Source organism: Xiphias gladius, chromosome 1 (assembly GCF_016859285.1).
Source record: "Xiphias gladius isolate SHS-SW01 ecotype Sanya breed wild chromosome 1, ASM1685928v1, whole genome shotgun sequence".
Taxonomy (NCBI): domain Eukaryota; kingdom Metazoa; phylum Chordata; class Actinopteri; order Istiophoriformes; family Xiphiidae; genus Xiphias; species Xiphias gladius.
Genome location: NC_053400.1, coordinates 8,302,909 through 8,319,790, shown reverse-complemented (window position 1 = coordinate 8,319,790; position 16,882 = coordinate 8,302,909). Strand labels below are relative to the sequence as shown.

General features: G+C 39.5%; 1 protein-coding gene across 7 annotated transcripts in view; it reads left to right on the top strand.

Annotated features, from left to right (window-relative positions):
- The window catches only part of LOC120798317 (A-kinase anchor protein 13), a 102,280-nt gene that overhangs the window by 38,986 nt on the left and 46,412 nt on the right, over window positions 1-16,882 (top strand). For all 7 annotated transcript variants that reach the window (XM_040142639.1, XM_040142945.1, XM_040142860.1 and 4 more), the window contains exons 9-10: window positions 1,360-1,445; window positions 13,404-13,458. In XM_040142639.1, the coding sequence (XP_039998573.1) occupies window positions 1,360-1,445; window positions 13,404-13,458 (141 nt within the window). The remainder of the gene's footprint in view (window positions 1-1,359; window positions 1,446-13,403; window positions 13,459-16,882) is intronic.

Genomic DNA, 16,882 nt, shown 5'->3' with positions numbered 1-16,882 from the left:
TAACCAAATATGCTATATCACATTCAGTCCTCCTCTGGTGATCACATGCAATAGTTCCGCAAAGCCAAATGCAATGTAGCCCACCATAAATGGTCTCACATTGATTTTTGGCTTTGTGTTTGACTTTCTGTTACGATATATTGCTGTTGTGCAGACATGTTCTGGTTAATCTTTGTGCTTTTTTGGTGCTAATTGTCTTTCCAGTGAAAGACAATTGTCTTTACCTTTTAGTAATTATTTAGGATACATTTTTTTAATTTAAAAAAAGAGGTTATTTTTAGCTCCCTTCCCTAAAATGTGACAGTAGCACATTCATTTTGCCAGATCAGTTCATGCTGGGACACTGAGATACATGGTGTCATGTTATGTAACAGGAAATACTGAGCCGGTTTATATCTTTCATACCTTAGGCCATGAATAGTCTGACGACACTGACTTTATATTCATATGTTCTCTGTTAGGCTCTTTCTCATGCACACATGTGCACTCTGGCTACAGTATATGTCAGCAGGCACAGTCACATTATCAGTGCATGTGACCAAGTCTTAGATGCACAGCCAAAAGGCTGGTTTTTCCAAAACAAACATACAACAGCTGATGTGAGGACAGAGCTGGAAGTGAGTGCTGCAGAGTCTCTCTTCTCCAAATGAACTTCCAGCCCTCCTCTGTCAGCAATTATCGCTCATCAGGAAAAACTGTACTGGACCCAAGTCCAATAAAGAGAGGTCAAGGGCAAGGCTGGTGCTATGTGGCACACTGAGAATGGGATGTCATTATGAACGAGGGGATATATTTACTGCCTGACAGTGGCCTAGCATCAGGTAACATCATGAGGCCATCAGAGATGAGCTTTTTGTTCTTCCTGTTTTGGTTATAAAGATTTGAGTATTCATTATGATTCTATTGGATGCTTAAACCAAAAGGCAGAAGTTGATCATCTTTTTTTTCATATGGAGAGTCTTTTCTTAGACTTTACCCTTCCCTCTAATATTCATCTATTCATGTTCACTTGTGTAAGCCTACCAAGAAAGCTTCCTTTAATCCATCTCAGATGATTATACAATACCATCACTGGACCGATTGGTTTCTGTTTTTACAATCAGAGAATGATAAATTCGTTTACATTCAAAAAGTTGTTTTCCCTAAGGGAACTTTTCCTTTCAGCAAAGTTTTAATAGTAAATAAAAACTATAGCCACATGCTGCCAAATCATTATTGTACACCGTCTAACTCATCAGTGTATCCGCGGTAAGGACAGACAAGTCTCAGTTCCTTTCACTCTAAACACTTGTTATTGATTCCGGTATTTGGAGGATTTGCCTTTGGACTGATTGCACTGCGTTGTATGTATTTCTCCAGAGGTGGATGTCATCAAGTCTGAAGACGTTGTAATTGCTGCAGGGGAGGAAGAAAATGACACAGCAGAGGAAACGGACTTATCCACGGTAAGCTTAAAGTCTCCAATGTGGCTGTCAGCTATCAAGCTCTGCTTTGTTGTTGATGCAGGTTTGATCAACATGAGTCTGAGTTGAGTCTTTGTGTGCCAATGCCTTGAAACACCCTAGGTAACCTTTTGGCATAAAGATGTGAACAAAGCGGCAACCAGAGTTGAGCTGTGCTTTTACATGACCTGGGGTGAAATGTGGCGTGAATCTAAAGTTGAGCAGACCTTTTTGACAGTGGATATTTTGACGTGTAACTAGTAACATCACTGGTTGCCGCCTCGCACTCTTGTTAAGACAGAGTTCTAGTGTCTTTTGTGATTGTAAAAAGTCTCGCAGTTAATGCAATGCTAAAGTTAAAAGAAAACTTATATCCAAATCTGTTACTACAGAAACAAACATTTCTTAGAACATCTTAAACTTTTGAACACCCATTACCCACTCCATCAACTGCATATAGCACCATAAATTAACAAATAATACAAACAATAATAATGAATAGTGGTGAAATACAGATAAACATTTAAAAAAAGGTATTACGTGAATCCCTGCACTAGACTTTACCATGAATTAGAATAATAATTTGCATACATTGACAGTGGGATTTATTAGACAGGTACAGATGCAACATGTTGAGTATGATACAAGACACGTTTATAGTCACCATCTATTGTTAATGTGGTCCAAGGATGGGCTGCATGTTCAGGAACAGGTATTAGCATCCTTAGAGTCTGAATACCACTCATTTATAACTTGCAGTGTTAGACGTGAGTTCAATTCAGTGCTTAAATGCTGAGGGCATGACTGACTTCCGCTATTTAATTATTCTGTATCCTGTTAGAACGACCAGTTGGCACCACAGTTTGTAATAGCTATGTAATAGCTAGATTTAAGGCAAAGTTAAACTTGCACTTTTCATGTTCATAACAGAACTTACTGAGAAATATGGATGAAAAGAAAGAGGCAATTACTGTCCGGTAAAATTCAACTGGCTATTTTTCTCAGAATTGCTACTATATTTTGTTAAGTAGAAACTTAAGTTTATCTGTTTTAGGATTTCCAGAGTGTCAGAAACTTTATTAAGTTAAATATACCTGGAGTATGGACAGGTCATTATTGCTGAAGAACTGTATTTGAACTTTTTTTTTTCCATTGTTTAAACAATGCCAACATTTAGCATCTTATTAGAAATTGAACCCTCTTTTTAGAATTTGGCAAGAATAGCCAGGAATTGCAAAACATTCCCAGTAAGGAAAAGTACATTAAAACTTTGGGGGGAGAATAGAAAGCAGGATTTGCTTACGAGAAGCTTGATGTGCCAACTAGAGATTTGCAGGAAGTTCAGGAAGAAAGCTGTCTGAAACATTTTTCTCTCTGAGTAAAAGCTTCTGCCCAGCTTATTCAGCTTTTTTTTGTACTTTTGGTAGTGGTAGTGCAGTCATTTCAGCAAGGAATACATTACCTGCTGGAGTGTCCTTAAGTATGACCTCTACATTTGCTTAACTATTAAATCCAACAGAATCTCGCTGCCTCATTGTGTGGGAGTTGTGTTATGCAGTTCATTTTCTCTCTCAGCCACTGAGCACATGGATGCCATCTTCAGTAGATTGGACTTTACTCTGAAATGTTGCTGACTGACAGATTCCTCAGCAGCCATAGATTGGAGTGGCTCTGCTTATTCCTGGGTTGTGGTCTGGGTCAGTGGCTTGTTCTGAATGCCAGATGTTTGACTGCAGGAGGATGTAAAGACACAGTTTGCAGTATGTGAGGGTCACCGGCAGAGGGCGACATAGCATCAATGACGTCACTGGAGCTTCTCTTCATGCACAGAATGAGAATATCCTGTAATTTATGTGATGAGCAGGCGATTTCGAGGCATGCTGGTGTTAAACAAGCTGTAGTAGGAGTTGAGGTGAAGAATGGCCTATTCATATTGTGGAGATGAATCCTCAGAATTTTTCTTTCGCATTTTAGTTTACACTGTTTGAATTGTTTTAATATTTAGACACAAAGTGTGTGAAATATTTATTATAGTAGTAGGAATTCTAATTATTGTTATAAGAACAGAATCGAATAGTTATTATTAGTAGAACATTCACAATGTTTAACCATCATCATAATATGTGAAACAACTTGTAAAATAAAATAAAATAAACCTAAGCAAACAGTGTAAAAATTCCAGATGAACTGACTGGATAACAGAATCTAAATTACAGCAACAACAAGTAGCTGCCTGAAATGGAATGTAAGGTTAATGAAGTAATTAAAATCCCAAAGAGAGTGTTGATGTTTTGACAAGATAAGCTATTTAGACAGCAGATAATTTAGTCCTGGATAATTCAGCAGGCGTAACATCTGCATTTCATATTTTAGAATACTGGAACTTGTAGTTAGCGGGTCTACACAGCAGCAATTTGACCTATAATGTTCCTAGTGCTCTTCAAAGTTGTGGGTCCTGTCAAAGTGCCAAAGAGTGCAAAAAACTCAAGACATGAGCACGAGGTAAATTTAGATTTTTAAAATTTTTTTTTTTTGCAAAGGGGATTCATATAAACATGTGCAAACCTCCAATACTGTAAGCGAAGAAAGTAATAGTAAAGTGATGTTGCTTTTGTTTTTGTCGGGAGTGGCTGCATTGACAGTCTTGTTGTACTCCAAGGCTGTGGGCAGCAGTAGCTTTGGAGATGCTAGTTACATATTTGCTGCCATTTTGCTATTTAGGTAAACAATTCATCAAATAAGTGAACCTCACAGCCAAGGGGCAGAAAAGGAAGCACTAACAATATGCTTCCAACAAGATGAGCAGTTTGAAATATCTCTATATTTTTAACTACATGTAAGTTATCTGTGATAAAGCTTATATGTCACAGTATTATTAACCAGATTGGCTAGGCTTAACTGATCAGCTGTACAAACAGAACCTGTTGGTCTCATTTTCTCTGTTTATACAGAAGTAAAAATGAAAAGACAATGGCGTATTTTTATTTTATTTTTTACTGATATGAATATGTTACAGTGCCGCTAGATCAATAAGATGGATCTCATCTCTGCTATTTGTATCCTTCCTTTCTTTACTTGTACTGCTTAGTTCCTTAGCCCCTCCCAATCAAGAGAGATATAATGAGAATATGGAGAAATCATGGAAAGACGAAGTGGCATCAGTTACTGGTGAAAAACATCTGATGCACAGTGATATGGTGACAATTGACTCTCTGGCTACTGAAGACAGGAAATGTGGAGAATGTAGGCTTTTTCACCTCTTCATAATGTGGAAAGATGGAGTAATACAAGCGCTATGAAGTATAACAGAGCGATATGGAGATCATTTCCTCCCAAATACAGCAGTATATACTCAAAGTTTATATTTTCTGTGCAAACACTGTAGTTCATTTGGTTCAGCAGATTGATCGCCTTTGTGATATTGGCCAGCTATGGCCAGGACCTGAGCTCTAAGCAGATTCTAATGTCAGGGACAACCCACAAACTGCAGGGACTACCACACGATTACATGGATCTAAATAGCATCCAGGAGGTGCTCAACCACAGTGTGCAGGCTGTCTCTTAAACCCAGGAGTGTAAGTTTGATTTGGGAGGTGGTGGAGACACAAATTTATCATTTTTATTTTTGTAATTAATGTTGTTTGTTATGTTTGTCATAATTTATCATAGGTGTGTCTTATAAGTTATTGCCATCATATATTATATATTATATATTATATATTATATATTATATATTATATATTATATATTATATATTATACAAGCGATCTGATGGGTGAGAGCAACCAAGGGAAAGAATATGCTTAGAGGACTTTTTAAGCTCTGTCCTGGAGAGTGGTAGGAAGGAAACACTTTTCCGTGCTTTCTAAGCAGCATTTTTTTATCCTAGAATGGCAGGGGAAGCCATCCATAGTCACAATATAATGTTCTTTCATTTCTTTTTAAACCCAATTTATACTTTTCATATCTGTTTCACAGTGAGGGTCTGCATAAATTTCACCATCTGCACCTATGTGGAACCTGTCTGCGTACACACACGTACAGAACCCTGTGCTCATCCACTGTCCAACATGCTGTTTGTGTCTGTACGTTTTCGGGTGTATCAGGGTCCTTAGTGCTGCCTGTGTGGATGTAGAAAAAGTTTTGCCTTTGAGCTGATTTGGAGAGTAGACAACAGATTAATCAATAGCTTTCAATATACAGTAAGAAATAATTAGGGCAGGGTGATTCAATTTCTATATTTCCAGCAGAATCTTATCATAATGATATTATGATACTATTGTAATGTAATGTTTTACAAATTTACTACATTTTTACTACGTTTTTTTTTAAATGAAGACAGAGTTTTGTCTGATATAATGTGTAACAGTGGAACACCGTTTACCATCGGTTAGATTTTTTTAATGTGTGATTTTGGCAAACACATGCGTTATTGTTATTATGTATGTATACATGTGTGCAAACATCTGAAGTGCGATCTGCACTGGTGGGTAACCACTGCCCCTAGTGGATGAATATGCAAGTGAGACCATTGTTTGCATCACTCCCAACTTTTTTCAACAGGGCCGCTGGCCATATCCAGTTAGAGGGACATCATCTGAGAAAGATGGAATCAAAACCAGAAGGCGCCTCAATGGTGGCCTCAAGTATATCCTCATCCAGCGGGGGGGGTTTGAATCTCGAGAGCACAAATTCTGAAGATCGAATTACATTAACCGAAGTAATACGGCCCCTCTGTCATCCGTCTTACAGTAACAATCTAGTGCTTTGGATAGCTGATTCACACGATGAGAGAGTGACATTCACAGCCTGATAGAGAGAGAGAGAGAAAATACAGAGAGAGACAGCAAAGGCGTGAGTCAGTCAAAGCCAGGAGAGAAGTTAAGAGGCGACGGAGGGAGGGAGGGAGGGAGGGAGAAGAGAAGGAAGGAGGGAGTCGAGCTGGAGTCTGGTAGAAGGCTGCTTCTGCAGCCAGATGTGAAGCTTAGCAGGCAGCTTCAGCTCTCCTCAACAGTGTTTCTCCTGGATTTTAACCTTCTGTTCAGTAAATCTGCTCTGGATAGTGGAAAATGTACGAACGACACAAGCGGAGGTACAGCCTCTGTGCCAAAGGAGAGAGAGCTGTAGACGTGGTTTTGATAAAGGTAGGATACCTATCCGTACTTTCAAACAAAGTTGTTTGGTATTATATTACTGCTAATGCTAAAGTAATAACAGTCATTTTAGCAGAGGCTATGAAAACGCAGTTGCTCAGTGCTTCAAACAAATAAAAAGTAATGGAAAAAGCAATAAAAGCAAGGTAAGAAATATAAAATCAGGGCTGAAATCATAAAACTTAACCATAAAAGGGAGGTCGTTATTATATGAAATTAAGTCCATTAAAGAGAATTTCATGAAGTGATTTAGCAGCTTAAGCTCCTCAGACAGGTTGTTTTTAGAGGCCGGATCACGCTTATTCTTAAAAGCTCTCCAGAAGAAAGTTCTCAAGTAAAACATAATCATAACTGTCACCAAGTGCTTTGATTTGCTTTGGCAAACTTGTAGTCGTCTGCCAGGGATGTTGTGACGGGTTTTGCTGTGTTGCACCCTGGGAGATGATTGCATGGTTGTTGATAGTGGCCCTGCATACACAGAGTGCTGATTATTTTGGGGTGGAGTGTGGTTTTTTCGGATGTAAGCTGCATGGGCCTGCTCTAAGTGACACCAAGACAGATGCCTGCACTCTTTCCATCTCTGTGGAATAGCTGTGTATGAAACTTAATGAGGCTCAGACAGTTTAAGGTCTGTCTGGGGTTATTTGATCAGGATAGGGAGGACTTCTCTGACAAACTATAAAGGTAAAACAGGATATCAAGTCCGCTACTGTTCTGAAAATGACTTTTTACACAGCAAAGTTAGTACCTTTCTCTTTCTCCAAAGTCATGTTACTGTCCTGTAAAGGTTCTATGTCAAACCATTTGAACTGGGTGTTCGATGGAATCTTTCTAAATGGCATCTTTTATACCACCCAAAAGTTGTGCTATTTAAAGCCCAAATGGCAGTTTCCCTGCACTACATATATAGAATCCTTTGTGACATTTTTTGGCACTGGGGAGTTTTCTTTTTTTTGTACAGTAGGAGAGCAGTAAGTTCTGCTGATCGTTGTTATTTAAGTATTAACAATAAAAAGTTTCATTCATTGAATGAAGACAGCGATGAACCTGCTCCAAGCCAGATTTTCACTTCGACTGGTAGTTTCATATTCAAAAATGGGAACTATAAAGGAGACAAAACTAAAGGAATCTAGAATAATCTTAATATTAGCCAACAGCCTTCAATGAAACAAGACTGGACAGATTTTAGTTAAACGAAGCTAATGACTCAAAACTGAAATATTTCCTATGCCTGGATGACTCTTAACTGTAAGGTTCTAAACACAGACTGAAAGCTGGACTAATGCATAAACTAAACTATGAACTACACCACAGTAGATGTTTGACATGTCCCACATCATTTTCACCATCATACTGTCTGGTGAATGTGACATGTACAAGCAGAGCAGAGCTGAGTGGGAGGTACAGAGAGGAAAATATCTATGAAGTGGATCACTCTGGTATATGTAACACCTCTCTTTTGTCCATTGTCATTTTCTAAACTTGTTCCTGATGTCAGCTCCTCTTTTCACGGGGTGAAATGGCAAGGATGAGAGTGTGTGTGCGCGTGTGTGCGCGTGTGTGCGCGTGTGTGCGCGTGTGTGTGCGTGTGTGCGTGTGTGCGTGTGTGTGTGTGTGTGTGTGTGTGTGTGTGAGAAAGAGAGAGCGGTAGAGGGAAAGTGAGAGAGATATGATGGTGTGGGAAAAAGGCAGTGTCGGGCTAAACGTTTCCTCTGGCCTCAGATGGAAACAGGCATTTGGCCAAATGACTTCATTCCAACCGGCGTTTCACATCCCAGCATCTCTCCTGGCCTGGAGTCACGAAACATATCATCACTCCACTTACCAAGTACCGCAATTATGAATAAGCCTTTACACTAACTAACATAGTACTACAGTATATACAAGCAGATAGATTGCAACCAGGAAGTAAATGCCACATCTTCAAATCTTCTTGTCCTTTTTTGGCACTTATTTCCTACTTTAGCACATTTCTCATGTTTCTTTAAAATGTTATTGTCACAGGAGTAGTTGTTCCCTCTGTAGTTAAAGTGCTACAACCTCTGAATCTTGACCCCTTTGCTTGTAGTCTTGATGATCCACTATCTGAGCGGTATTCTACTATCGATCTCAAAGGAAATCCTTCTGAATAAAACAATCCAAGTGTTCTGGTTTGTAAAAAACCCCGGAGGACCTAGATTCAGTTCTCCACCATGCTGAAATATTCTTCAGCAAAAACTCTGTCCCTGTCAGATCCACTTGTGCACTATAATGTAATTGCCTGTGACCTCTGACTTCTCTGTGAAGGAAGGTCAGAGAAAAGGATTTCAATAGAAACAGCACTTCAGAAGTGGTCTTAAAATCTAAAATAAACACATCCTGTGCAACAGTTGGGTCATTGTCTGACAGGTGATGTTTGCTTTTATCGTATTAGTGTTTTGTAAGTTGAATTCAGTGCACTTCCATGGTGCAACAGAGAATAGCCTTGCCCTCAGGTCTACCACGAGCTGACCTCAGGGATCAAACGGTGTATATATACTGTACCTGGCTGGAAACAGTCATTCAGTCAGAACCTCTCCGGCCGCCTGCCTGTTTAGAGACAAGGCAGCGGTCCAAGTCCCGCCTGCCCCAGCATACACACACTAGCCTGCCTTTTTTATTTTTAAACCAGATGTGTTTTTACTGGGTACAGTTTAGATTCCCCCGACACTACAAATATGCACTGGGCTGTTCTGAATCCAGGATACCAGCTTTCAGAGGGGCGATCGGTTCCTTGCTTGCTGGCTGACTGACCGGCTTGCAGGCCTGCTAACTGGCTGGAACACTTGTGTGATGAATTTGTGGCTGGCTGACTGGTTGAATGAGTGGCTGCCTAACTGGCTGACACCTTGTGCCTCTTGGTTTGTATTGGACAGACATATTTACCACCTCACTCATCTTACTACATGTCCAACCTTACTTTTTCTTTTATCCATGCTGCTTCTTTCAGGAAAAATAAGCTTTGTCTGTTTTTAATGTGTGTAGATCTCTGGCTTTTTACCTCCTTTTTTGTTTCTGATAATGTTTGTGACCAATGATGTGTAAGTTAGTGTAGCGCTGACCTCGGTGAATGCTTTTCTGGATGAAAGAGTCGTAAAAATGGCTTGAGCATAAGTGGAAAGAAACTTATTATCTGTCTTTTTGGTTTCAAGGGGGATGAAAGATTGTGCATGCATGATGGAGGGCAAGGACACAAGGTCACATGTCCTTAAGCAAATCACCCACTTTTGTCTCAGCTTCAGGGTTGCTCTGTAACTGGCATCACTGAACTGAAGTTGATGCTCTGATTGAAATTGGAGAGGCTTTGGTTTGTACAGACTGAGCTGTATTCTTTCCTTCATCGTGTGGTTACCATTTGACCTTTCACCAAGTAATATGAGCTGCAACACACTGCCAAAATAAAGGAAACACATGGGTAAATATATAACTTGCATTAATAACAGGTACTTCCACCTACTGTACATCTACTCCCTAGGAGAAGTATCCACTTCACATCCCATCATGCCTAAGAGTTCAGTCCGTTGTATAATCAGTGCCAAAACACACTGAAGCAGTTCTGGTGGTTCACCGTGGGTAAACAGTCTATTAAAATACTTAAAGCTGCTGTTTCCTTTACTTTGGCTTTAGTCTGTATTTTATTCAGGATCCTTTGTTTTTGTTTGAAGTTCTGCTGTCGCTGCTCTCCTGTAAGGTCAAGCCTTGTAGCCTTTTCTAATTTGTTGCAATCACTGGCAATCATTTCACTTTTGAGCAGAACCTGCATAAGCATTTGTGTGTGTGTGTGTGTGTGTGTGTGTGTGTGTGTGTGTGTGTGTGTGTGTGTGTGTGTGTGTTTGTGTGTGTGTGTGTGTGTGTGTGTGTGTGTGTGTTTGTGTGTGTGTGCTTGTGCGTGCGTATACTAGTGCCCTCTGTGACCAGCTAATCTTTCCTCGTCAGCGTGTTTGTTCTCTCTCAGCAGGCTCTGTTTGATATCTGAACACAGCTGTGAGAAAAGAAAAAGCCTATGTGTGCTGTCTGTGCATGCAACTGTGTGTGAGGGATTTTGTTCTGTGCAAGTGAGGCTTGATGAGTGAAAAAAGGAACATAAGTCAGTGTTTGTGATGTGTGTGCACGCATGCAACAGTGTTGGCGGCTGAAGGTGAATGTACACGGTGCCAGTTGGTATGTAAGTGATTGTCAGTGTGTTTGTAGGAATGCAAAAATGTATGATCACACTGGGTGCTCTGACACACATACATACCCACACACCCACGCACCACTCCCATGCCAGCACAACAGAGCTCAGTGTTTTTCTTGGTCTCAGCAGGCTTGTCAATAATGTGCAGTGGGACAGTTGAGGGTTAGTTGTTTAGAAACTGTGTTCAGCCCCCTCACCTCCAGAGCATTCTGACAGGGTTGACCTTGCTCGCTGGTTGGGATTCACTCATCCTCCTCTGTCTTAGGTCTTTGATTTTTTGTTTTTATCCTCCTGACTTATCTCTTTTTGTTTCTGTCTCTGTTCTCCCTTTTTTCAATAAGTGCATTGTATGTGGTCCACTTTATTTTTGATTTCTTTTCCTGTTTTTATTTGTAGCAGTCTCCATTTTTGTGACACTATCTTATAGTGTGTAGGTCGGAAATTTAAATCCCATGTGGGAATGGCGAACTCTGCCACTTACCTCGAGACGGTAACTACAAAATGTAAACACATTAAAAGGCTATTGCCGAAAAGATGCCGACCATAGATTTTGAACTAAGGGCTTGATTTGATGAAAATCTTAATTATAACTTAATTATATCTTTAAAGTTACTAAAAATTTGCTGGTTCCAGCTTTTAAGATGTGTGGATTTCCGCCTTTTCTCTGTTTTTATATCATGTAAAAATTGAATATATTTGGATCTTGGACAGTTTCTCTGAGGGAAAAAAAAAAAAGCAAATTGAAGTACCTGAACATTTTCACCTTTTTTTTTTTTTTTTTTTTTTTTTTTTACATTTTATAGACTATGCAATTAATTGATCAATTGAAAATAATTGATGGAGTCTCCACTGTCTGCCTGGCAACCTTATGGCGATGACAAGGCTGCTTAAATATAAAGTTACTGTTCTTTGCCAAAAAATAGTCTGGCATATAACCCCATGTAAAACTACAAATTGTCATTTTTACATTGGTTTTTGTACAAATTAAACAAACAAGGTATAACATATTAATAACTGAGCTCTAGAGGAGCTGATAGGCAGATTTTCCCTGTTTCTCCTTGCTTCTAGTCCTTGTGCTAAGCTAAGATACTGTCTTCTGCTTCATATTTAACAGACAGATATGAAACCTGTTATCTAACTCTCGCCAGAGAAGCTAAATAAACCTATTTCCCAAAATGTCAGACTAAACCTTTAAAATCATTAGTTACATCCCCGTTTTGTTACGCTTATGTTGGCTTACCTCAGCTACCTTGCTCCCTTTTCTCAGTCAGTCAGAAGATTGAACACTGACTTACATCTTAGTGAATCTCTTAAATTTTCACAAGAAAGTATTGTTTTGATATGAGAGCCTCTCAGCGTAGCAGAAACATGGTTAATTGTGTTGTATTGAACTGTCATGAACCAGAGGATTGTGATCCTGATAAATGCTACAGGATCCATTTAGTGTTTAAAACTCAAGACACAGTTCCCCTGATTCCTCTTTCAGATTAAAGGTTGTGGCCTTTAGATTTGTGAACTGTTTATACCACATCTAGAGGCTCCTTTGTACAAGTCTTACACAGCCAAGTTTAAAGGGCCATGTTAAAGCCTGTTGATCTGAGCCAGGCTTAACCTGGGTTTGCTGGGGTCAGAAGTTAAATGGAGGGGAGGAAACGAGCTACAGTAATAAGAAAGGAAGGAACAAACCATTGATGGAGGCAAGACCATAAACATCTTAAAGGAAGTAGCATCCATTCTCGATTACAGTAGCTTTAGCTTCATTTCAGAAATCACTTGACCCCTGAAAAACAAAGCCATGTTTTCAACCAACAATGCTTTTGCATTAGGGGTCTCTGATGAAGAGCTTGGCCTTGGCAAACTGGCTTTGTTAATAGATTATTAATCTGTTTTTAGTTCGCTCAATTTGTATGCGAGACACATTGAAAGTCAAAGCTCATCATCTTTATCTGTCTCTCATTGATGGAGTTCATTAAAACACAATGAGCTTCTCTGAATCTCTGTTAGCTTCACATTCAGAGCTGTCAGTCAAGTCTGCACAGCTTCGGCCAAACTGCTGAAGCTTTTGTGTTGCCTGCAAAGAGGGGGGTGCCTGTGGCTTTTGTAGCTAAAACCAGCTCTCTCACTCTCACAGACACACTCACACACACACAGCTGTTTTATAGACATTCAGACCACAGAGGAAGCAGAGCCCCAGTGTTGTGTGTTTACAGCCAACCACAGATCTCTGACAGGCTGAGTGTGTGTGTGTGTGTGTGTGTGTGTGTGTGTGTGTGTGTGTGTGTGTGTGTGTGTGTGTGTGTGTGTGTGTGTGTGTGTGTGTGAGTGTGAGTGTGTTTGAGTTGGTGTCAGTGTGACTGTTAGTTCTGAAGGCTGAAAACAGACCAAAGTTAGATCTTTGCAAACAGTTCCTGTGTGAGATGGAGCCGGAGTGTAGCTACTAGATCCTATGAATACTCTTGAGCCTGCCTTTTTAAAAAGTGTTATATCATTGCCTCCCATCCTGTGTACTGAGCTACACTTCCTAACAGACACGCTGGTCTGCATCATTATTTCTTTGCGGATGACAATCACATGTTGCTGAGGCTGATTCAGTGTCTTCCTGTTTCTCTGTAGATCCACCGAGATAGAGAGGCGTCGTTCCATCAGCCCTGCAACACTCAACACTCAGGTAAGAGTCATCACTAGCCATTAATAATATAAACTTGCTGGTCAGAATGGGGTATAAATTCAAATACGTTTTTTGTACATGTTTCTGTGCTTTATTTTTTAATTTAAGATGATTTACAGTATGTATGTTGTTATAAGCCAAACTGCGAGGTTACTTTCACATCTGTGACAAATCTGTTGCACTTCAATTATGCATTAATGTTTATGCTGGAAGATGTTGTATCCTTTGTCTCATGAAGCCAATTTGTTTGAAGTGATAGCAAATTGATGTTTGGTCCGGTGACTTTTAAAACCTGGTTGACTGTCACTGACAAAAAGCAAAGACACTTGTACCGTTTTAGCCTCACCATTTTGACAGCAGCCCCTGTGTGTTGGATTCAGTGGTGTAGTTTAACAGCCTCTGTCTATCAGTTTTTTTTCTACTCAAAAGAGAAAAATTAAGACGACCTTGACCAATATGAGATTTTGTAGTGATATTGGTATTTTTGGTGCCTCATAGCCCCTGATTGTGCTTTTCTGCTGATATTAAATATCTTTGACTCTTTGGCCAGTCTCATGCCGAAGAATTTCCAGTATTCACCCAACTTTACAAAGGTGACAACCATAATCAGCTATGGTTCTGGCTGTGTAACTATCAGGCCTTTTGTCAGCCAACAGTTGAGTTGTGGGTTGGTAAATCTGCTAATAAATTTGTCACCCAGGACACAAGGCTAGGCTGCCATAGTGCTGTAATGTTGATCGAAACATGACATTCAAAAAGTTGTATTGTGACACTTGTTGGACTTAATGGACTAGTTGGAGTGGATTTTTATTTTGGACAAGGATAGTATATAATTATTGAGAGGCTTTCGGTGCAGGCTTGGTTTAATTTAGTTTTGTTTGTTTAAAAGTATTTGACCATTAGCATATACGTACACAGATGGAGGAAGTGAGACATTTATGATACTTAGATTCGGGCCAGTGATTCCCAGTACTGTACCACTTTGAAAAATTGTGATGGCAGAAAAAAAAACTGTAGAGTATATGTATTGGTAAATAGCTAGTGCTGTCTCTAGAACATTTGCCCATTATTGGTACCGTAGAGCAAAGTTTTAATGAGCTGGACTGTATGCATTCTCTATACCTCACGCTCAAACGGCATACACACAAGGATGTGGATGCATGCCATAAGCATGGCAATGATGTGATACATATTTTTGCCAGCTGCACAGGGTGGTAGCAGATGGTGGGATTCCAGTTGACCCTTTTTGTATTCCACTTGACCCTCCAGAGTTTTGGAATCGACCTAGTGCATGCAACCAAGCTAATTCGTGTTTGCCAGTGATTTCACAAAGAAACAGCAGGATAAACAGTAGAAACCTTGTGGTAAGAGATGTGATGTTAGCTCAGCAGTAGTTAGCTAAGAGTAGGTCACTGATAGTTAAACATATCTATACATTGTCTTAGCTTTTTATGTATTTCTTAAAAGCCTGTTGTCTTCACCCCAGTTTAATTTAAATTTTAGTTCATTCTTCTCTGTTTTTGCCTCTGTTTCTTTTTTGCTTTTAATGAATATCTTTCAATGTTTAACAACACTAAGAATCTACAAGCAAGCTAGCAGCTCTTTGAGGCTGTAAAGCTTTGTTTTGAAATTAACAAAGTGCTTAAATGCTAAGGTAAGCATGCTAACATGCTTACGATGAAAACGTTAACATATTGTTTGTTTACCATGGTCACCATGTTAGTTTAACATTTTAGCATGAAACTTGCCAAGAAGCAGAAAATACAGTTGAGACTGATGGATTTAGATAAAGACTGAAGTATTTAGTTGTATACCAAAGTATTGGACAAATTAAAAGTTTGACCTCATGGTGCGCAGTCAGGGGATCACTAAAGTTATTAGGCTTTATCCTTTGGGGCTACAAATATATTACATTACAAATACATTTCATAGCAATCTGTCCAATATTTGTTGATTTGTTAAGATTTTTCACTCTGGGCCAAAGTAACCGACCGACTGACCAATTGACGGACATTGCCATCCCTATAGCCTTGCTGCTAGTGTGGCTAAACACAATATCAGCTTGCTTGTCATTAAACCAAAAGGCTGATTGTTGCCACTGCAGCTGTGAATATATTTCAGTCAGTATATGGGGAATGACTGTAAGAGAAACCTTATTCTGAAGAACTTTAGATGTTGATGTCCTGGCAACAGCCACAGCAAGATGAGAATAAAAGGATTCTTAGACCTCCATAAGATGAGTCTGTCGGCAGTGACCAGTCTTAATAAGAAAAGACCATTAGTTCGATGAACTGGACCATGCCGAGAACAGACGGCCTTTTATCTATGTGGAAAACAGATGAAACATCAGCCTGTCAGATAGAGAGGAAGAGAAAAAAAGAGGTTGGAATGGATGAAATGAAGAAATACAAGGGAAATAAAGGAAACACATAGGTGGAAAGAGAAAGATAAAGAAAAACCAGGAGTGTCAAACGGAAGTAAAATGGAAGGGTGGGTGAGGGTTGGATTTCCTGTGCAGCAGCTGGAAAAGTCAACATCACTTCCGTTTTGGCAGAAATATACCTCTTTCTCCCTAACTAAACCCATCCAACTCCTTCAGCCTCTCTCTCTCTCTCTCTCTCTCTCCTTCTCAAACTCTCTGTGTCTCTTTCTGGTTATTTATTTATTGAGGTTAGCAACAGAAAGTAGGAACAGCAGCAATAGCAGGAAACTGACTGCTGAAAAACCCTCTAGTCCACCATTCACCATGTATTCTGCTACTAGCAGAATACAGTACAGTACAATAAACACTAAATTTCTAATGCTGTGTCTGAAATCAGTCCCTGATTTATATAATTTACTTCTCCCCATTTTATTTAATGTTTTGACTGTAATTAAAGTTTAAAACATAATTATAATGTACATTAGAATGCAGTGCCCTCAAAAATCCTCGCCTTTTAAAGAAAACTCTGATGTCATTGCATGTACACAGGTATATGACGAGTGTCTCAATTCACTGTTCACAATCGACCATGGCTAAAAATGACTGAGTTTTTAGCCATGTATGAATCTGGGGATGACGATGTCAGTCTTTCGGCCCGTCAGCTGGTCAGTCCACCATTTTTGTCCAGACTGAAATATCTCAGCAAGTACTGGATGGATTACCTTTGAAAATTTTGAAATACATCCATGGTCCCACAAGGAATAACACTAATGACTTTGGTGATCCTTTAACTTGTCCTACAGTGCCACTAAAAGGTCAAAGTTTTCACTTATTCTATTAAATATCTCAACATCTACTGGACAGATTGACACAAAATTTGGTACCTGACATCCATTGCTTGATAACATTGATATTTGTGATGGTGTATCCAGTGGATTGCCATGAAATTTGATAGACAGCTTTATGTCCGCCTCAGGATGAATTGTAATAACATTGATGATC